The sequence below is a fragment of the Globicephala melas genome, chromosome 9, assembly GCF_963455315.2.
Source record: "Globicephala melas chromosome 9, mGloMel1.2, whole genome shotgun sequence".
Taxonomy (NCBI): Eukaryota; Metazoa; Chordata; class Mammalia; order Artiodactyla; family Delphinidae; genus Globicephala; species Globicephala melas.
Window position 1 is genome coordinate 34,562,134 of NC_083322.1, and position 24,000 is coordinate 34,586,133.

At 34.4% G+C, this 24,000-nt stretch overlaps 1 protein-coding gene across 3 annotated transcripts in view; it reads right to left on the minus strand.

Annotated features, from left to right (window-relative positions):
- The window catches only part of FOXP2 (forkhead box P2), a 528,540-nt gene that overhangs the window by 37,641 nt on the left and 466,899 nt on the right, over window positions 1–24,000 (minus strand). For all 3 annotated transcript variants that reach the window (XM_060305385.1, XM_060305387.1, XM_060305386.1), the window contains 5 exons: window positions 23,300–23,465; window positions 11,451–11,664; window positions 9,589–9,693; window positions 2,050–2,137; window positions 342–425 (listed from right to left, as the gene is read on the minus strand). In XM_060305385.1, the coding sequence (XP_060161368.1) occupies window positions 342–425; window positions 2,050–2,137; window positions 9,589–9,693; window positions 11,451–11,664; window positions 23,300–23,465 (657 nt within the window). The remainder of the gene's footprint in view (window positions 1–341; window positions 426–2,049; window positions 2,138–9,588; window positions 9,694–11,450; window positions 11,665–23,299; window positions 23,466–24,000) is intronic.

The following is a 24,000-nucleotide window of genomic DNA, read 5'->3' on the forward strand; positions in this document are numbered from 1 at the left end:
CTGTCTGCTTTACAGGTTGCTCAAAAGTGGGTTTCCTTTTAATATCTGTAAACCTATCACAGAAAGATATTCTCTCTGGCTTCAGCCTCAAGGCGGTGATTTGTGCACTGATAGGTGTACTTTGTTTAGTGTCACCCGTGGTGTAGATTGGATAGATTTTGTAAAAAATAGCATTACTTTAAAAGAAACATACAATTTGACAAGCGATTGCATTTTACTTTCATTTTATTGCCATATTTTTCATCACACTCATTGTTTTCTAACTGTCACTAAATTGTTCATTTTCTTAGTCTGTTACATCGGTAGAGCTATTTACTGTTTATAAAGCAATATGCACTTACAGGTTTGGGAGACGGCTTGGGCTCTGAGGGTCGCATGTGCAAGTGGGTCATCATTGCTTGAAGACGTTCGCGTTCTTTAGAAAGCTGTTAAGAAAAAGTGAGATCAGAAGCATTTTAGAAATGACTGATACAGCTATTTTATTGCAGTGATACATCTTATCATTGAGCTTGTCTCCGAGTAATGATTTCTGCATATAAAAGTCTGTGTCCGTAGGAACTTATCTGGGACGAAATGCAACTTTAGCTATGGAGGGGGGGAAAAACTTTTATAGCTTTCCTTATGTTAAAAGGTCAGAGAAAACAAATAACACTTCATCTTTTTGTCAATAAGAGAATTGAGGTCACAGTTGCCTCAACAGTAACAAGTTACTGAAACCATAAATTAGAAGGCCCATGGTGTCTCTTTAAAGTCCTGTGGACACTGTTAGCTATGGACTAGTGCCAGCAGCTGTGAAGGGGTGAAGGGTTCTCAAAGCGAAGTGCCTGCCAGGATTGTCTCCACACTTCATGCATTCCCACTGAGGTCCAGTTAGTGGCCCCTGCAATCTGCCATCATCAATCTAATTCAATAGAGTGACAGAGACCGGGCAGTGTGAAACGCTGAACTCTGCCACGGAGTAGGCGTCCACACTTGCGCTGGGTCTCATTACAAGTGACGGACCTTACTTTTCCATCAGTCAGACACATCAGGAAAAAAAAAAGAGGCATAATTGGTCACACTGCAGACTGTCTCATCAGCCAAACTCTTAGTTTTAGTCTACCTTTTATAAATGGTAAACAGGTTTACAAAAAAGCTTTTTAAACGACAGCAGCGACAATGCTTTTTATGTGTTCTTGATTATTTTACAAGTCAAAATATTTTTAGGAGCTCCCTGGAAAAAAGCAATGACATTTATGCACTTAGTGAATGATGAATTTAAAACAATTTAAGACGTAGTAAAGTATGAAGACAAATAAATTGTATGTTTAATTAAATGAAACAAGGTATTGGTTTGATTGAGAAAAAATAATCTTAAGACGAAATGCTAGAGGAAGCCTTAGAGGGTTAGAAAAAATGTAGCAAGAATCATATTGTGGGTGATATAATTGTTTTATGATCAGTTTTATGAGTTCTATTTATTTTTGGCCAAATTCTGTTTCAATATGAACAGTAATGTTTTTTAACTTAAGTTAGCAGCATTTGATACAATACACATATTACCAACTGTGATATTGTAAATAATGTGCCATTACTCCAAGTCTTAAGGATTCTTGTAAGATCTTTAATTAAAAATACACTAGAGGTAGAAAAGGAAAAGATTTTATTTAGAGTATTAAATTACAGGCATGATACTGTAAAGGCTTTTTGCTATAATATAAAATCTCACGGAAAAAAACAAGATTAGCTCATGTAAAAACTGTCTCTGCAATAAAATTATACCCAACTGGGGGGCTGGGTCTAACCTTTCGTAGGGAAACTTAGATTTGACTCCTTTGGGATAGCCAAATGTATATGATATAGTCTAAAGGTTATATTAAGTCTAAGTGGTGAGTACATTAAACTACAACAATCCACCCTGAGGTATCGATCATTGCTATCACTATAAACAATCTAAAATTCCTTGTATTTCTATGAGTCATTGTGTTAAAAGACACAGGATCTGCCCAGTACTCAATTTAACGACCAGAAGTCAGAGAAAGGAGTCCATTAAGGAAGGCTTTGACAAACCTGTATTTCTAACTGCTGCACCACCTGCATTTGCACTCGACACTGGGCAGTGCTTCTGTCGTCCAATGCATGTTCGTTGTTAAGGTGCCTAAACAAACACAAAACAGAAAACAGAATGTTAAGCCACGGCTATGTCAGTGGCATATGCTCCACTTAAAACCACTGAAGTTGTATTTCCTCCACAGTGGGAAAAAAGAACACTTTGAAATGATACCAGAAAAGTTGAATAGGCTGATGTGTTTAGTGCAAATTATTTACGCAACATAAAGAGACCCTTCAAATAGTAGAAAATGTCATTGTCTCTAAGCTTATCAGTTATTACAAAAAATATTTTCCCCAAACCATTTGCAGAATAATAGTAGAAATCACTAGATGAATTTCATATACTCATGCCATTTATTTTTAAAAAGGACACTTTATAAATACATGAACCAAAAGTAACTCTGAAGAGAACAAAGACAATTCTCTATTCCATTTTTGTTAAAACAGTTTGTGGTCCCTATGATGTTATTTAGTGAGCCATGTCTTATTTCACCAGGATGTGGTATGAATTATGTAAAGATGGCAAATTATCGTCCCATGGAAACATCAAATACTTATGAAGAATGATCACTTGTTATTGCTAATAATTAAAGTGCATTGAAGATTCTGACAATCAGAAGTGTAAGATTGACATTTCATGTCTAGTGTCCTATTTGGGAGACATCTATTCTAATCTTTCAAAAAAGTAGGGAAAGATAAGACATTCTCATTATCTTACTCTAATCTTTATTATGTATTAGTCTATTATTATTTCATAATGTTTAAAAAGATCTCTTTAATGAGTGGTATGTTGATACATCAAAAGTAATTTAGTAGAGCAGCATCTCCAATGAACATGAACATATTCAATAATATGTACTTTGTAATATATCATTTATTTGCTGCCTCCTAAAATTAAAAAAGTCATCTTCAATTAATTTAATATCCTTTGGTGTGTCTATCTCACCAATGGGCAAACTAAGGCAGTAATTTAAGAGATGTTCTCATCAATGTATCTAAGAGAAATATTAAACCAAATATTTACAAAATTAAATAAGAATTTATATATTTCTCCATCTGGGCTCAAGTACCATTTAGAACGGTATAATAGTCTAAAAAGTTTAGTGCAGCCCTAATTTTACTAAAATTCATCAGAAATACTTTTATGCCCATTCAAATGATTTACTTACGTTTCTTGAAATCGATAATGAAACAGAACAAATATATAGACAGACAAATATGTAACACATATAAAGAAGTAATTTACAAACATGTAGGTTTATTTGTTAGTAGATCTAGGTTCAGCAGGTAGAATTTGTGCGACTCTGCCTCATCCTTTGATAAATTAAATCAGTTTGTTTCAGTACCTCCTCACTGATCACGACAACAAAACCTCCATGTATCTTAGCACAACTGTCATTCTTGGTTGAAGAGAGACTGTGGACTAAAATAGCAGGGTGTATCAGGTCAAGTTTAAGGTGTGTGGTTATAGCGCAGGAAAGGCACTTGTACTCCACCTGCCTGCTCTTAGACTGGCTCTGTTGGTTTGGTTAAGAAACTAACTGGAACGATACACACTACTATATATAAAATAGGTAATCAACAAGGACCTACTGTATAGCACAGGGAACTCTACTCAATACTCTGTAATAACCTATATGGGAAGAGAATCTGAAAAAGAATGGATATAGGTATAACTGAATCACTTTGCTGTACACCTGAAACTAACACGACATTGTAAATCACCTATACTCCACTATAAAATAAAAATTTAAAAAATGATTTTCATAATAAAAAATTAGATAAAATAAACTGTAACAAGAGCTAAAATTCACTCATGCTTTCTGAAAAGGAGGCACGGAATGTCAGAGTAAACCACAGGTTAGCTTATGACATTAAGTGTCACTTATTCCTAACAGGACAGTTACAAATTGTTTTTCAGGTCCTCCCCCCATTTTAATGAACAACGAGTCCATTTTCTATCAGTGTACTGCAATAGTAGTTGTACTCCTAAGGCTTGATCTCTTGAGGAACACATGTATGTTTGTTCCACGGTCAGTCTAAATGCATTTTTTAAAAAATGCTTCAGCTCTACACAAAGATTAGGGTGTAAATGGAGTAAGATAAGCAGAATACACAGCTCTGCTAGAAAAAGATATATTCAGTTTAACATGTTTATTTTTGCATGAAATTACTTTTTAAAAAGGTTTTTTGCACACTTGTTTACTTCTTAGGGACAATAATTATCCTATACTTAAAGAACTAAAAAAAGTACAAAATGTTTGCATTATATACTTGGGTCTTAGAGACCTATTCAATTTATCTCTGCATCTTTTATTAGAATAGAGACTGTAGACTACAATAATAGCCAATGAGGTTTTGTCTTGATTGAATTTTTCAGTGGAACACAAAAGAACCTTGCCATTAAAATAGTCCTTTATTCTCCTGTATGAAGGGGAAAGGTTTTTAAAGTGTTGTGATGTTCAGTAATGAGCCTCTATCTAAATTATCATTGGTGACAAACTCACAAAGCACTTTTCGAGGACACATAGTTATGAAATGCCAGAGCTGCCACTTTCTTTCCTGTAATTATAGGCTAGCTTGCAGCCCTTCAATGATCATTTATAGAACAGCCTCCAGTGGATTACTGAGAACTTGAAAAACACATACATACCTCTGCCACATCTCCCTTCTCCTTTCCTCGCTATTGTTTACCAGTGATATGTAAAATAATAGTGCCTATTCATTCCCCCTACTTAATTATGCCAATCAAAGTACAGAAATAGTGTCCGGATATAAATACAATGCAATAAGACTAAATAAACAGGCTGCATATTAACAGTAAATTATGAATTTATGTATTTATGACTATTTTGTGCCCAAATTATTCTCTTTTATGTTTTTATAACTATCTCAGGTACTACATATTGCTGTTCAAAAATTCTCTATGATTTATAAATCAAGAATGAGATAATACTGAAAAATGAGAGGATTGGTAGATTTTCTCAGTCAGTGCCTAATTGCTGTTTCAAAATGCATATGCAAAGGGACATTTCATTAATCATTTAATCATGTCCCTTGCAGGAAGTTGGAACTAATGTTGCAAATACCCTTTTCATATGAATGCTCCATAATACTATCTTATGCATTTGATATATTGCCTATGTCATAAATTATAGCTGCTTCAAAAGGACCAAGTGGGGTTGTTATCCCTGAAGATGCTTGTTACAAAACCTTTATTAAGTTTCTTTTTTTACTTATTGCTAGTTCTATTTCACAGCTTCGTACTAGCCAACAATAATACTCTTTCTGATGGCAAAGGTCTGTAAATTACCCATGCAATCACTAACACCATTTCACAGGCCTGTTCTACTTCTACTGGTCTGCTAACAAGGCGATTACACACAAATTACTGAATGCCTATGAAATATTTAAATGCATTCTACTCTACTATGCATTAATAAGAGCAAAGCAAGCTCTGGAATTCTGGTTAGCTCCAGTCCCTAATGTCCCCTAATGAGCCTCTTACCGAGACTGCAGTTCAAACAGAGAGGTGAAGAAAAAATGCAAAGGGTGCCTTCAGAAAGGCAGCACTGAACAAACATTGTGTGAGCCAATTCTAATTTATGGGTCACTTTATAGGTATATTGATTTTTGTTTTCAAAATGGAATAAATGATGTGGTCAACTGACGTTCTTTCAAAACTGCACTGAATCTACGTGCTAGGTAAGGTAGTGCCCACTAGGAAAAAAAGTGTAAATAGGCAGTCAAATTCTTTCTAAAAACAATTAAGCAAGCGTTTCAGGAAGACAAAATGTAGGAAAGGATCTTTCCAATTTATTTAATGCACAGTTCTCTTTAATTAAGCTTTTAAGGTTATGAATGCATGTGGTAACTTCAATTATATACACCCCAGATTAGCAATTCTATTTTAACCTCTAGATTTTTTTTCAAATTCATTTAAAGTTACAGCATTTTATAAGCTAAAAAGGGATCAGATTTAAATCCAAGTATGTCAGAGACTGTTTTAACAAAATGTTTCCCTTGCATATCACTGGTGTTTGATTTATTTTGCATCAAGCTTTTTACGTTTAAACACTGACAGGAGTTTAAATACAAAATGTTAGCTGTCACTATTCATTTAGCTGATTATGTGAGATGCCTTAGTTTTGAGAGATGGGGGCACTGTCACCAAAAGAAACAACATTCTGACAAGTTCAAAGAACGCCTTCTTGAGGTCATAATTTTGTAGCCATGCTGCCTAGTCAAAGACAAAGAAATAGACAATACACACTAAGTAAGAGCATAATTTTTAGAGTAGTCAGCTGCAAGAAAAAAGATAACACATTTCCATTAAATATTGTTTCTACTACCTTTTCTATTGCTCTTTATACAGTGTCAAACCTTAAAATTTTAGGCTTTGTAATAAACCTAATACATTTATGTTCGCCAACTAATTACTCCTTAATAGGCTGACATTTTATTGACACTAACCATTTTGCCATTCTTCAAAGAGTATTTCTATCTTTGTATCTCAGACCATGTTTTGTTTGCTGGCATCCGCACATGCAGGTTCAAGAACACTTGTCTGCCAAATTGAATGTTATGTTGTAAACCTTTCGGTTTAAGCTCTAAAAGTCAATCCATCTACATTCATGCTGACTTAGGGCCAATGGAATGATAATTAATTTTGCAGACAAACTACACTAAAATTTTGTTGGATATTATTACACTTTGACATTTATAAGACAGTAATGAAGAACTAGTATTAAATGCTTTTAGTGATCTAGTGAGATCTTCAATGAGTGGTCAGAAAAATGGTTAGCTTCTGTCAACACCTACTTCATAGTAATTCAAAAATTTTCCTAAACACCTTTTAGTCTAGACTTTCTTCTTATATATGTATATATGGCTAAGAATATATATGTTATTCATAAGCAACTGTCCTCTGGTGGATTTTCATTTGGTGCTGGGCAAAAACAGAGGAATTCTGCCAGTTTATTTGGGGATATAATGTGAGAAATGGAATTTGGGACTCAATATATTTTCTACTATCCTTTGCTATTAAACATATGTAGGGTAAATAGTAATATTGGATAGCTTCCTTTTATTTCAAACCAATGGATAAGCTGACTGATACAAAGTACAGCTCAAGCTGTACAATGTATTTCTAGTGCATTTTAGAAATAAAAATGCCACAATAATATTTTCTCAAACACCTTTTATAGTAAACACTGGGTACAAAATTTCTGGAGCATGGATAAACAAAAAACCTGAGAGCTAAAAACCTTTCACAGCTTTTTGACTTGCCTGGCATTTTTCCCCCCAAGACTCTCAATCCTCTCCATTATTACAAAAGAAAAGCAAAATCTTCTTTCCAAGAAAATCTGTATTAGTGGTGATGCCTTCTTCGATTCACTTTCCACATAGACACTAAATCAACATTTTTTTCTGAATAACTGAAATTAATTTAATAAAACATTATTTTATTTCTCTTCAAATTTCCCACACCTTTTTAAGAAAAAGACAATACTAGTATGGAAATATGTCTAATATTTCATTTCAGTACAGTACACTGGCATTAGTTCTATCAACAGAATTTATCACAGATCTTTGACTTACAGAATCTAAGCATATCATAACAAAAATGGACTAAAAAAAAGGCCTTAAAATCTACTGTCATTTGTTCTGTCATCCCTATGAAGTTAGTGGGTTGGAAAAATGGTCAGTCTTTGGAAACAAAGTTGATATTTAATTGAAAGGAAATGCTTTTTTAATTGTAACTTCTTCAGTTTTCCAAAAATACTAACTTGAATATGAAAAAGACCCATGGAGGGTAAAATGAGAGTTCATATTTATAAGCTTGTTAGTAATAAAAATATGTATACAAATTTGAGATGAATAAAAATGCTCCTTTCCATGGGCCATAAAGGAAATCATACCGAAACAAAGACATGTATTTTTTTCTTAAAGCTTTATTTTGAATTTTGTCAAAAACAACAACTTAGAGCAATAAAATATTTGGTGACTGAGCTAGTTCTATGGCTTAAATTGCCATATACTGAAGAAATAGCAGCAATAGTCCTCTAAATAACCTTAACGATAAGGAATAATATAACATATTAATAAGGACTAACATATTCAAATGAAATATGAAATTAGTTCTTTAAAGAATTATATTCTTATATCCTGTCTTTATTTTAGCAAATATTATTTTTCTTAGACAGGAAAACTTTAGCAAAGTTACTTAACATTTTAAGAGCTCTCTTTGCTTAGAACGGTCAAATCAGTTTCCTATCCAACAAAATGGTAGCTCACAACTGTTCAGGATAATAGGTGTGCAAATTTTCATTCAAGGCCATGTAGAAAATCCATAATAATATAGGAAGCATTTTTTTCTTTTAATTGGTCAGAAATAAAAATAGTTTAAAAAAATCCTTGTGGAAGTCTTACTGTAATTCAGTTATACAGTTATTATGATGCCAAGTACTTGTGCCTTGTTGTTAAGGTGCTTTTGCTCTATACTCTGTAGTCTACCATTTGTAAACACATCTTTTTGATGTTTCTGCCAACATCCTGGCAACAAAGCAGTGCAATTTCAAATGAGCTAATTAACTTAATTGTTGATGAAGCATGAAACAGTTCATTCACCCTGTTAGCTGCTCCATGACAACATAAGAGTCTCAGCCTGTGAAGTTACTCATCTCCATAAACCTATCTGTAGCTCTCTGTTTAGATCTCTTGTATACTGAAATTGTGCGTGGAAAATGTTTCATGAAAGATGCATATTCTCATTTGAAAAAGAACCTCTTATGAATTAAAAAAAATAAATTATCACTGTATGAAGAAATTAAGGATACACAAAGTTGATTTTAAGCTAGAGAAGTCATATAATCTATCATACAAACATCGGGCCATGTAAGTTTCTTTATGATTCTCAGGGCAACAAGTAACAACATGGAGAAAATAACAACTATCTTAAAATTTTAGTTACTATTAACTTTCAGTTTTTTATTCTTGTTGTTAAATAAATACATTAAATATTATTTAAAGTAAGAAATATAAAGTCTGCAATAAAAAATACACCTTTAAAATCTCTTTTGTTTAAATATATGTATGTGTATATATATTATATATATATATATATATATATAAAATATGACTTCTCACATAATGTTACTGGAAATTTTTCTTGAAACCTTGAAATTTAAGTGAATCCAACAAACACGTCTTCCAGTTATTAATGACACTGCTATAGTAAGGCTACTTCTTTTTTCATTCATTCAAAAACTTTTATTGGATGATTTGTAAAATGTTCTCATGAAAAGGTAAAGAGGAAGAGTTAACCGTCTTAGCCTGACTTTGCTAATCTACTTGTTGGAACACACAGAAAACTTACAGTGTGCCTTATGATGGACCTTCACTTTCTTCCTTCAGCTTTCTTTTGTTCATTTACAACTATCTGCTTAAAACTCCCATACAATCCACTCCCTCCCCTAAAAAAAGTAAAAAACCTACTTTAAAAACTGTCCAAAGTCTTCACAAATGCTTTCACAGCCTGGCCATTTGCAAACTCCATGGCCGTAGAGAGTGTGAGAGGCCCCAGTCTCCTCATGTGATGAGCTGCAGCAAAAGAACATGGCATCAGATTGATCTCAAAAAGCCATAATCGTTGCAGGCTGCTAGCGCCTGTCAGGTTACGATCAGTGACAAACAGGTCAAAACAGGTCAATTCAGCTCAGAGCAGTCAGAAAAATTTAATCGTTCTATTGAATAGTTCAACTGCCAAGGCTAGATGATGTTCCAATTAGAGGAGAAATAGAGCCAAAGATGACTGTTAATAAACGATGAAAAACTAAGAGGACTGTATAATATCATATGCTAATCCTGCCATATGACCTTAACGTAACATTTACCTCTAAATAAAAATATATATATTCATATGTGGTCAAGTGAAAAAAACCTGTGTTTTTAAGAAAGTAATAGGAAAATCACCATAAGATTTTCGAAATGTTCTTTTTAGGGACCTTTAGAATGGACCTTTAGAATCATTTACATTGTTTAATATTTATGTGCGAACCATATATGTTTCTGCTAGTTACAGCTGATTTAAAAATTCTACTTTGGAACGGTATTCATTAGCTATCTCTTTCTATAATTATCCAAGACTTTTGATAAGTGAGTATTATATCAGATAGATCCTAGAGACATCAACCAACTTCTGAACTATATAATCATCAAATTACTCTCAATTAATACAACAGCGTGAAAGCATTCAAAGGCATACCATTTTATAATAATGAAAGCTAACAAGAAAAAAATTTTATGATACTTCTAGGAAGACAAAAAACATCACCAAACTATAGCATTATATCTTAAACTGTACTGTAATTATATGTACGTTTCTTTGAAAAAATATTTGCTTAGGGGAAAGGGTTTGTGGCAGCTAGGCAGGTATTCACATACATAACAGAACACTATTAATCCACTCCACTTAAATATGAATTTTACAGCTATATATCATATGAAACTAAGCCATTCTGTTAAGAAGTCCTACACTTATGCTTCACCTTTTAAAAAGATAGTTTTCATATTGAGCAATATTTTAGCTTCTATAGTTTATGTAAATTACATTAAAGGACCTGATTAGATAACGATATGCCTGCATAAATAGAACTAAATGGACAAAAAAGTACATGGTGATCCTTTTACAAAGGCAGTTTTTACACAACTAAAATAAAACAGTAAGTTGAAAAATTACCTAATATAATGTACTCAGTGTTGGTAACTGAAATCAAATAATTTTTCTTTATGAGTATTGAGGCAAATTTATTCAGAAAGTTACCACCGTAATTTCATTTTTATTATATATTTATAATTCCATCATGCCACAACAATAAAAAAGGCAAACCAGATCTTCTATCTTCTGGTTTATTATACCTGTGTTTATATGTTTATGTATATCTATTCTCTGATTTGTAAGCACATGTTTGTAACATATATAAGGGGGATATATACGCATCTTTAATTATTTGAAACTGGTTAAGTTTTAAAATGGTAAAAATGTTCTCATTTCAGCAATCAGGTTAATCACAACATTTTAGCCATAAAAATATATTGACACAATAATTCTGCATGCACTTATTAACAAATAACTTTCTTCAGTAAATTCCCCACTCTATCCATTAAACTGCTGGTACATGAGCTGCTTTTTTCCTAATGAAAATGATATAAATACAAATAATCTAAAGGTTTCTATCTATTTAATTAGTTGTTCTACACATTCTGCCCCTGTTAAGTACAAATCATTATTTTTAGTTTCACAAATGGTGAAAGTAAAGTTTGGTGATATGTAACAGAATGTATCTCCTGAGATTTACCTGTCTCGCCTTGCATTTAGAACTGAAGACTGTCCATTCACCATGGAGTGATGGGTTATTGGTGGTGACGCTTTGGAAGCGGTGGGGGAGGTAGTCGAGGAGGAATTGTTAGTAGTGAGGTCTAGCCCTCCATGCTTAATGCCGTTGTCTTCCATACTGTGAACTCCAGTCACTTCTTTCCATAACTGCTGAATCTCAGCAGGACTTAAGCCAGCTATAAAGTGAAAGAAAGCCCCACTAATATAACAAAGTAAATTTCATATAATGAGCTTAGTATTATCACTGGATTAAGGCCAACCACAAAAGTGATGTTACCAGAATTATTAATATATGATAATAAACCACTTTATACCATCAGCACTATCGTTTCCTCTTCAATAATCAGTTATTTGTTAAAGACTACCAATTCAAGAACAGTACTAGAAATAATAGTATTGGGAATAATATCAAGGATCAGTAGAAAAAAAACACAGCAAGTTCCATTTGAAAATTAAACTATTCAACTTTGAACTTTTTAACTACCTTTATTCAAGCTTTTACTTATTGCTAGTATGAAGTTTTTATCAGTGAGGAACTGAAAGAACATTTGGAAATAACACATATCAAAAGAAATGAAAAAAGAAGTAAAGTGGGAAACACAAATGTCAGGGGAAAACAGCAAACATTCAAGTCAAAAGAAAAATAGATTTGACAATTATCTAGTTATTTTGATCTTTCTCAGAATGGCCAAGGAAATAACTGAATTTCATTTTGAGGTCCTGAATAAGCCAATATTCTAACTTACATGGATCAATTAAGCAGATAATATCTAAATTTCTCCTTCATTTTATGACTGATAGAATAAATCAACTACTCATTTTAAACAAATTCCTGGCTCAGATTATGCAAATTTACCTGACTTATGATGAATGAAAATAGAAAAGCTAGGTACAATACTTTAGCTTTTCACTGTGATTTTGAAATAAGGAATTGAGAGACTGTTATTTACAGTATTTGACTTACAAAACATTACTTATATATGCCAATTTCTGTGCTTTCATATATTCTTTATATACCTTATGCTCCTTAATCCTTACTACAGTCCAATGGAGCTGACACTTTTATTGTAACCAATTTATTTACAGATAAGGAAGCAAAGAGGGAGAGAGGTTCAAAAATATATCTAAGGTCACAAAGCTTATGTGTGATAAAGCTGGGATTTCAATCCAGGCAGTCTGACTTGAATGCCTTAGCTCCTAAAATATTTTATTAAAAATATGAAAACTGCTGAATAAAGATATACAGGAGGAAATGTACTTGTAATTATAATTGCTATCATTTATTGAGCATCTACTATATTCTGGCGCTTTACATTCATAATCTACATTAACCTCACCTGACATTAGGAATCATTACATTTTATTGATGAGGGCATGGAGACTCAGAAAGATTAAATGTGTTTCCCCAGTCACTAAGCTCATAACCAGTGGACAGAATTCAAACATGATGCCCTGTGGGTCCAAAATCTATGTTTTTTATTACTGTGTTCATCTACAATATCTGATATAAGGATGGAAATGCTAATCAAACTTCCCCTGCCCCTCCCCCCCACATCAGATGCTCTAGTGATGCTGATCATTTGAGAGCTGCGTGACAGTGAAGTGGCTTGGAATAGGCAGGGGAGACTGGGGAAAGATGACAGAGTACGATGGTGAGGAGAGCTCTCTCACCCCTACCCCTGCAAGTGGAAAAAAATCATTGATCTAGACATAGTGGTAAGTAGCCCAGAGCAACAGAAGAATTCTCACTGTTCCAAACATAACTTCTGGTCAAATTATTCGTCACAGTGGAAACCTTAAACCGCTATGCCTATCACCATTTCAAACAGACAGTGTTACTGAGAGCTACCATTCTGGTGATTCTGGCTCCTCAAGATTTTAAGACATGGCCTGAGACTAAAGACAAGACAGGGTAACTCAGATTCCCAAAGTTATTAAAAGCTGTTTTTTCTAAAAAGAAGAGGATGGGTTAATAAAGAAAGGTATTTCTGTTACATAGGAAATAATTTCTATATAAAGATTGCTTTAATTCTAGCTTTAACCTGGGATACTGAAACTTTTCTGACCATGACTTTTTGTTACCTGGCTGCATGTATTATGTGTCCTAACAGCAAAACTCCACGAGTAAATCCTTTTCTGTGAGAGCATCAACACATCCTCTGCATCAGAACTCTCTGCTGCCTCTCTGCTCCACCGTCAGCTCTTGCCTGGACCACTGCCATAGCTTCCTGACTGTCTTCCTGTTTTCACCTTGGCTTTGGCTAATTTACTTTTCATCTATCAGCCCAAAGTTATCTCTCTAAAGGTAAATGAGGCCACGGCACTTCCCCAACAAACCCTCCAATGGCTTTTCGGCCTCCAATGGCTTTTCAGACTCCAATGGCTTTGAACTTAGAGACAAAAAAAAACAACAAAACTTACCATGGCCCATGAGGTGCTGGCAGTTATCATTTGGTTCCGGCCTGTCTCTCTGACCTCATCCATCGCTGTCTCTCTCCGTTTCATTCTGTTATACTAGCCTTCTGCTCTTTCTCGAATGCATCAAACATTTGCTCCCTTTCGAGCTTTCCTCTGGCGGCCCTCACAGCCTAGGCCCCTCTGGTTGCAAATCTTCTCACGAGTTCTTCCCTCCCTTCTCTCAGGTGGTTCAAGGGTCACCTCCTGTGAGAGTTCTCTGTCCACACTTATCAACCATTGCCCCTCCCCACCTGCCTTTTATCGTGCCCTTCCACCTCACCCTACTTTATTTTTCTTTAGGGCATTTATCGGCCCCTAAACTATATTATTTATTTGCTTTACAGTCTCCCTCCACCATTTTCTAAGAGCAGGGATTTCTTATTTTACTTATTTTATAGACCCCCCCAGTGCCTAGAACAGTGCCTGGTATGTGCTCAAGAAATAGTTGTTGATTTAATTGATTAAAACGGGTTCATACAGTTCTCGAAGACATATTGGTTTGCACACGGAAGTTCTGTGACTCTTAAAGGTCACACTATTTATAACCATTGCTCTCCTATAAGGCCAATGTCTAAAGAATTATAAATGGTACTAGTTGATTCTAACAGGCTGAGTGGCTAATAACATTTTATATTTTGGCTAAAGACTCTTAGACGTTTTTTGAAACTATACCAGTTAAAGATGTTATTAATAATTTAGTTTTTGGATTTTATTAATAATTTAGTTAACCTAAATATCCACTTGCCTTCTAAAAGTAGAAATCCATTATACTATTCATTTGCCTTGAAAATTAGTGCTATCACCATGATATCACAATGATAGGGTGACAAACAGTAGATACATAAACATTTGATAAATATAACCTGCTCATCATCCAAATAATGATCCTTAATTAAAAGAATATTTTAAAAATATTAAATATTTATATATTTTAAATATTTAATTTTAACTATTTTAAATAAGGGACAGAGAATAAATAATGTCAAAAAGAGATTCCTGTTAGTGAAACTAGCTCCCCAAAGCATCTACATATTAGAATCACTTGGGGATCTTTTAAAATTTCCAGTGCCGTGACCATAGCCCCAACAAATCAAATCACAATTTCTAGTAGCTTTTGAAGCTCCACAGATGATTCCAATGTACAAATAATTTGGGGGGAATTTTTTTTTAAGTAAACTATTACATTGCCCATGAGACAAAGTTTTCGCATCAACTTGCTTAGCTATTTTCTATGGATACAAAACTATTTATGAAAATGAAACAGCTAGCCAATCCATTTTGCAGCATTTTGAAAGTTTGGGGAGTTTTTTATGTTTTGATGTTAGGCAAGAAGTAATTCACTTTTTCAGGCAGTAACTGTGTTCTGTGGAACAGTACTCTCGAAATGCTGTTAGTCTAAGATATCTCAGAAGTCTGTTGTTTCCATCTTGGAGACTCGTGGTTCATGTTAGCAAGTAAAACAGTTCTGAGATATCTGTCTAGTAACAAAGAAAACTTGAGTCTCTTTCTTTAACTCAGTGTTTTGCAAATATGTTTGAAGGAAAAAAAATAACTCAACAAATTCTTTTTACAATTACACTAATTTATTTCAGTTTTAAATACCAGGTATAGGCTTAGGATTCAAGTGATCTCCAACCCAGGCCCCTTCCCTGAATTGCAGGCTGCCTATCTAGCATCTCCACCCTAACAAATTCTCAATTCTTACATGTCCAAAACTAAGCTCCTGTTTTTTCAGCTCCTCTGACCCCAACTCACTCCTCTAGCAGGTTTCTTTGTCCGTTTTATTTAACAGATACTTATATAGTGCTTCTCATATGCCAGTTACTTTTCCAAAGGCTTCATACATAATAACTAATGTAATGCCCAAACCACTATTATTGTTTTTATTATTACCATCACTATTTTCATTTTAGAGATGAGGACACTGAGGCACAGAAAAGTTAAGTAACTTTTGCTCAAGAGCTAATACATGGCTGAGTTCCCCTCACATTTTCAGGTCATTACTCACACAGCCCCTTCCCAGGACTCCTTCCCTGGCTACCTTGTCTACAAGTTCAACTCCTCCCATCTCCTGTGGTTGCTTAATTTTTTCCTATCCTTGCTTTTTAATTTTTCTCCTTAGCAGTTACCACTATATATTTTACTTGACTTATTTGTTGTCTGTCTTCTACAGTCTGTCTTGTTACAGTTTTTACACTAAAATGTAAGTTTTATGATGGCGGAGTTTGCTGTCTGTTTTCATCATGGCTTTATTCCCAGCGCCTATATGAGTGCCTGCCGTGAGTAAACACTCAATGAATGTTACTTAATAGAGCTGTTCAGGGACTTCCCTGCTGGCTCAGTGGTTAAGAATCCGCCTGCCAACGCAGGAGACATGGGTCTGAGCCCTGGTCCAGGAAGATCCCACATGCGGTGGAGCAACTAAGCCCGTGCGCCACAACTACTGAGCCTGTGCTCTAGAGCCCGTGAGCCACAACTACTGAGCCCGCATGCCACAACTACTGAAGCCTGCGCACCTGGAGCCCATGCTCCGCAATGAGAAAGCCACCGCAATGAGAAGCCCGCGCACCGCAATGTGGAGTAGCCCCGGCTTGCCACAACTAGAGAAAAGCCCACACGCAGCAAGGAAGCCCCAACACAGCCATAAATAAATAAATAAATAAAAGAGCTGTTCAGTGGACCAGAACACTAGTGTAGTGGCAAGCACAATCCGGGAATCAGTGGACTAGAGTATCACAGAATAATAGTCAACTTAAAATCTTAAGTGAAGATTATTCATTTTTCCTTTAAAACATATTTCAAGGAAATATACATACAATACCACCGCTGAAAAGTTTTATAATTTCATAATTTAAAAATTCCGTGCCCACAAAAAATTGAGAAACCCTGTTCTACTTTTGTATGGTGACTTGGCTTCATTCACTGCCAGGACTACAAATAAGCATTAAAAAGTTTCTTTTTCCAGGGCTTCCCTGGTGGCGGAGTGGTTGAGAGTCCGCCTGCCGATGCAGAGGACACGGGTTCGTGCCCCGGTCTGGAAAGATCCCACATGCCACGGAGCGGCTGGGCCCATGAGCCATGGCCGCTGAGCCTGTGCGTCCAGAGCCTGTGGTCCACAACGGGAGAGGCCACAACAGTGAGACGCCCACGTACCGCAAAAAAAAAAAAAAAAAAATAGTTTCTTTTTCCAGGAGTTGAGAGAATAAAAAGAAGAATTCCTAATCAAATTGCATATAATATGACAGATAAAACAATTAAATAACAATTCTTTATTTCTAGAGTTAGAGTTTGCAGAGTACTGGGTGCCAAGCACTGTGCTAAGAATTAATGAAAATTTTATCATTCATATCTAGATTATACATTCTTGGGGCATACAAGGGGTAAAAGTTTCACGTATTGGTAAAAATTACATGAGCATCTTTTTCACACTCAGAAATAAATGATCCTTTCCACGTCCTTTTATTTTTTACATCCAGTAATTACTTTTTAATATTAAATAAATAATTTTAATATAGTACGATATAAAGTCAGTCTACTGTGAATTTTTAATTAATTTATTTTCTAGGGTTATTTACAATTAAAAGTAATAAAAGTGAATTTTGGTAAAAATATTTGTATTATTCACATATTTTATTGAATGATTTGATATTCAATACTTGAAATTATTGAAATATTATCATTAATTTTCACTGTTCACCTTAAATTTTACATTTTGAAAAACTAGTATACACGCATGGCCAAAATAATTGAATCACAGGGAAGGGTATGCATTGTAAAATTAAATTTCCCTACCAGCCCTGACCTCTGGGTCCCCAGTACCTCTCCAGTGGCAACCATTATTCCAGTTTCTGAGCTACCTTCAGAAAGCCAAGTGTTCATTTATAATTTGCCAAACCTAACATCTTATTGATCTGTATTTGACTAGGGGCTTACTATAACCTGTACGTAAAATGCCCATCTTTAAAATGTACTTTCAATGACAGGTGTACCTAATACACATTTCGTCCAAATGCTGAATTACAAGAAGTAAAAATAGCTATTTGGCTGAAACTGAGACCAAAGGCAAATATCTCCACCAAGGAAAGAATTTCTGGGATACAGGAATATATCTGATATAAAAAAATTCCTGCTATGATTTTACTATGAAAATTTTTACAGGCTACATTTTTACAGTTTGATATTCTATTACAAAAACAATGACTTCTTATTTTTCTTGATCATGACATTTTAATGTGGCAAAGTTGACGTTTTCCTTTTAAGTCTTCCCTCAACACATAAAGAATTGACAAATACAACTTTTTTTTTTAAGACAGATGGCCTAAATGGCATTAAACCTATTTTAATATACGTATGTTAGTATACTAAACAATTCTACAACAATTAGAATTATGACATAATTTAATCTCCCTCTTCCTATCTCATTTAAATTTTCTCAACAACTAACTCAACATATTTTTAATATCTCCCTATGTATTTATTTATCCCTAAGTTAGTTTTTATGCATAACAGCATTCACAAGTAACTTTGCAAAGTTTTACTCCGACTATAATAAATGTACCTTCAAACTTTAGCTCATTGATGTTGTTTTCAGCATGTAAAACCCCAAAGGAGATTTTCCTAAATTACAAATAGAAAATTTACTGGTATTTGAAAGGGAATACTAAAATGGTAACAATAATTCTGCATGACGTACATTGTTCTTAGTGCTGGTGCTGTTACCCTGATTAGATATATGTTCTATGTAAGCCCATGATCACAGATTAAGCAAAAAAATCAAGGATGCCAGAGTGGTGCTGAAGTAGCCATTTGGCTATTTAGATTTCCATAAGCAAAGCATGAAGTCCAAGCCAAATAGCTGACTTTGGCTGAATACTGATGCCAAAGAAAAACTTCAGCACAGTCCTAACTCAGCATGAAGGACATTATTATATTTTATTTAAAAAGATATCATTTTCTTTATTGTTCAACAGATTCCAAGCTCATCTAGTTCTACAAGGTGTTAGTTTAAAACAGGACTGGCTGGTTACCTAGCATTCCCTGTTTGGTCTTTCAGATTGGTAATGAAAATGGTTGTTTTAGATAGCTTCTACAAATTCAAAAATATTTTAAAAGTTGGAATTAAACATATATACACATATACAAATATATATGTGTGTGTGTGTGTGTATATATATCCCTATAGTAATACTAAACCTATGAATATATTGCGTATTGGGATACACTGACTTCTATCTTATATCAAAAACATATCAAAGTTTAAAGTGCATGTCACAATAATTTCCTATTTTTTAACCTGTAGACAGTGGTACTGAGTCACGAAAATATGTCACTAATTAATTGCTAGTTGATATTTAAAGTACACATTATATCAAATAGCTTTATAATCAGTATTTTATTCAAGATTGATTTACAAATCCATCCTTTTTTGACTTCTGTATACCTACAGTCACTCTATATACATACTTAGAGATCGTAATTTAATTGCCTATTTCACATTAAAATCCAATATTATAGTAATGTTCATGATGACTTAAAATGCTTAATATTTAAAATGCCTTACTTTAAAATGATAAAATACATTACATCATTTTGCAATATAGAGAAAAATGTCTGTAAATCTCCTTATCAAAATTATAATTTTGTTACATCTATCTGATTCTCATGTACATATTTTTATACAGTTGAAAGAAACTGTAACTTTAAAAGTAGTCTGAGCAAGCTGTGTTAAATCATGGGGTAAGTATGGCATATTTTTATGCCATACTTATGGCATATTTTTAAAGATACAGTGAGAATATCATCACTGCGTGTTAATCCTGCTTGGTTTTCACATGGCTATTATTTGTAGCTAATCAGCCAACCAAAAACCTGAGGCAAAGTGAACTGAAAATTGATAAAAAAAAAAAATTAATTGTCCAAAATAACCAGTAACTGAGGCAGAAATGATTCAGCGCTTACATTATTTAACAATTATTTCTTCACTTTCTCCCACTCTGAGATTCCAGAGGAGTACTATGAACTTATGTTCCTTTACTGTCACTGGTTTATAACACATTCCACCTGTGTTGGGCTGATGGGACTCTCCACAATGGCACTTTTCACACATTCATCTAAACAGCTGAAAACACAATGATGACTTCCATCTTTTTTGTTTGGACCTAGAGATTATCATACTAAGTGAAGTAAGCCAGACAGAGAAAGACAAGTATACGATATCACTTATATGTGGAATCTAAAAATAAAAAATGATACAAATGAACTTCTATACAAAACAGAAATAAACCCACAGACACAGAAAACAAATCTATTGTTACCAAAGTGGAAAAGTGGTGGGTAGGGATAAATTAGGAGTTTGGGATTAACATATACACACTACTACACATAAAATAGATAGCCAGCAAGGACCTACTGTATAGTACAGCGAACTATACTCAATATTTTGTAATAACCTGTAAGGGAAAAGAATCTAAAAAAGAATATATATATATATATATATATATATATATATATATATATATATATATATACACCTGAATCACTTTGCTGTACACCTGAAACTAACACAACATTGTAAATCAACTACACTTCAATTAAAAATGTTTCTTAAAAAATACACTTTCTGCTCAAACCCAGATATGTTTTCAGATTTACTTCCTTTCCCTCAACGTTCTCCACTCTGTGAGTTTTATTTCTCACATATCTTACAGAGAATACAAATAGAAGAAAGTAAGTGGTGATCATTTTGTTGGGTAGAGAAATAGCGAATCACTACGTTGTGCAGATCAGGAACTAACCCAGTGCTGTAGGTCAATCATTTCATGATGTATGTAAGTCAAATCATTATGCTGCACCCCTTATACAGTGCTGTATGTAAACTATATCTCAATAAAACTGGAAGGAAAAAAACAAATAGAAGAAAAAAAGGAAGATAATGCTATCAAAAGAAGGCTCAGAAATTAGAGAAAGTTTTCATTTGAACACTATTAGAATGGTTATATCATAATGAATATTCTTGTTCGCAAGATATTTCTATGCTTGTTTTGGAAGAATGCAGTTTAACAAATATATTTTAGATAATTACATCTTGTTTCTACGAACATCTATTTTAAACATTCTTGAAATGTTTGTTTGAATGGTTTTACTCAAATAAAATTATATTTCCCTATTGAGGAGAGAAAAACACCCAGATCCCAACTATAGACTTTATTTAAATTTTACTAAGAAAATCAATGACATAAATTTATTGCTTCTGTTTTAGTACAGTTTCTATGAAAGAACTCTATATTTACATTGAACTAATTTATAAACACTTTTATTTTTTAAACCTTATTTCTTTCTTTGTCCTCAAGTTGTATTTATTTTTCCATAAAAACAATTATTTGTGAATAGAACATTCACTGCTGTGGTGACGCTATGGTTTATTCCAATTCTCTTTGGAATGACACAGAAAAGTAGGTTTATTGCCTTGTTTTTCTTTCACTATTTTTTTTTTTTTTTTTTGCGGTATGCGGGCCTCTCACTGTTGTGGCTTTTCCTGTTACGGAGCACAGGCTCCCGATGCACAGGTTCAGCGGCCATGGCTCATGGGCCCAGCCACTCGGCGGCATGTGGGATCTTCCTGGACCGGGGCACGAACCCGCGTCCCCTGCATCGGCAGGCGTACTCTCAACCACTGCGCCACCAGGGAAGCCCCTTCTTTCACTATTTAAACTTTATCTTTCTTGATTTCCTAGGAGTGATTCAGTCAGGTGAATTAGAGGATCTGAAGTCAAATGAAAGAGGAATTCTGGGAAAAATAAGCCATGGAGACAGTAATTTGATAAATAAAAAGAAAAACATTTACCACAATATTTATAATTTAATGTGCCCAAAATAATAATTATGTGTATTTAAAAGACTCTTTTATTAACCTAATTATAATTTTTGTATATTTAATTGTTCTTGATTTTCCTCAGTGTATCCTATAGAGTCAGAAAAATGCACAGCAAGTACTAGTGCAATGTGAGCCCCTCTGGAACAAATATAAGTGACTTGAATGAAAGTTCACTTGGATTAAAGTTGTTCCAACAAAATCCAAATGGAAATTAGAATATGCTTTTAGGATGTTTATGGATACATGACTTTTACCTGTATTGAGAATTTTAGCACACGAAGAATGATTCTGTTTACATTCTATTTCCTTTTTTTTTTTTACTTAGAACTCTTTCCATTTCCCAAAAGTTGACTCAAATAATGAATATATACAATTGTATATTTGTATGGTATTGTATTATTGAATTATCAAAGTACATCCGAAGTTTTCTTATCAGAAAAACAAGAATACAATTGCCAGCTTTCTAAAGCTGTAATTCACAATATAGTACATGTATACGCAATATCCTTTTAGAGAAAGGAGGATCAATATGGTCCCAGGATGCATGATGAGGTCCCCCAAAGCATAACTGGGACTATGCTCTGTAGAAATACATAAAGCCTTCCTTTTATATATAGCGTGAAGATTAGGAGCGTCTATCTTTTTCTTATCAGTTGTCCACCAAAACTCCTATCAGCTCACTTATGTTAAATGGAGTGTTGTTAGCCTTCCCACTAATCCTATTCCCTGCAGATCTTCCGTGTGTATTCAATAGCTTGAATTCAGTAGCTTGAATTGTGTTGCCCTTATACATTTTCTTCCATAAGACTAATAAATACACATTTAATATCTAACAAAGCACTTGAAAGCGGTTTACTGCACACTTAAAAAGCAATGTGGAGTAAAACTTCTGAGTCTCAAGAAAAAGGGGCATGCAACCATGTTAACAGTCATTTCTTTTTTTAATTTTTATTTTATATTGGAGTATAGTTGAATTACAATGTGTGTTAGTTTCAGGTGTACAGCAAAGTGATTCAGTTATACATATACATGTATCTATTCTTTTTCAGATTCTTTTCCCATACAGGTTATTGCAGAATACTGAGTAGAGTTCCCTAAGCTATATAGCAGGTCCTTTTTGGTTATCTATTCTATACAGAGTAGAATGTATATGTTAATCCCAAACTCCAAACTTCTACTAACTTTGGGTTTTGTTTGTTCTTCTTTGTCTAGTTGCTTCAGTTGTAAGGTTAGGTTGTTTATTTGAGAGGTTTCTTGCTTCCTGAGGTAGGACTGTATTGCTATAAACTTCCCTCTTAGAACTGCTTTTGCTGCGTCCCAAAGGTTTTGGATCGTCGTGTTTTCATTTTCATAACAATCATGCTTTAATAATAAACATAAAGGTTATAAAAATGAAAGTTCTCAAGGTGTAAGGTAGACAGGCTACACAGTGGCAGCAATGCAAGCTGAGAAATGGAGTGTGCGCGGCGGTTTGTATGTACCTTGAGGCAGCGACTGGACAGGAAGGGCCGCCTGGCCAGGTGGGATGGAGATGAGTCCCTGACGCTGAAGGCTGAGCAGATGCTGCTGCTGCTGGAGTTGCTGCATCTGGAGGAGCTGCTGCTGGAAGACAAGCTGCTGGGCCGCCAACTGCTGCTGCTGCTGCTGCTGGTGTCAGAAAACCCAACCCAGTGAGCGAATGGACGGCAGAGACTAGGGTCTGTGCAAACAGCCCTCCTACAGCGATACGTAAGCTTCTTTCATCGCCCCGGTACGTTTGTGAACGGTCATCCCATTGTCAAAGCTCACGGGCAGAATGTGAGCAAACTCTAGATTTTCAGTTGCTTTTCTTTCAAATATTAACACAGCAACAGAGAACCAAGGAACTTGCACTGAAAGGGGATGGAACAAGGTCTAGAGAAAGTGTGTCACGAAAGTTCAGACTTCTTAAAAATAGGCTTATTGCAGATGACAGAAAATTTACTTAGACTCAAAGAATGACACTTTACGGAAACAGTCAACCTCAACAACACTTTTGTTTTTTTTCCAACTGAATAAGTTTGATCTGCAGAAGTCCATGACCGTGGTCTCTAGTGACCTATTAGTAAACTGGAATGTAGCCTTCATAGGACAGGCCTGTTAGCTCTCTCTCTTCCTCTTCTCTCTTATTGGAATATATGAAAGGTAGAATTATGTTCAAGGC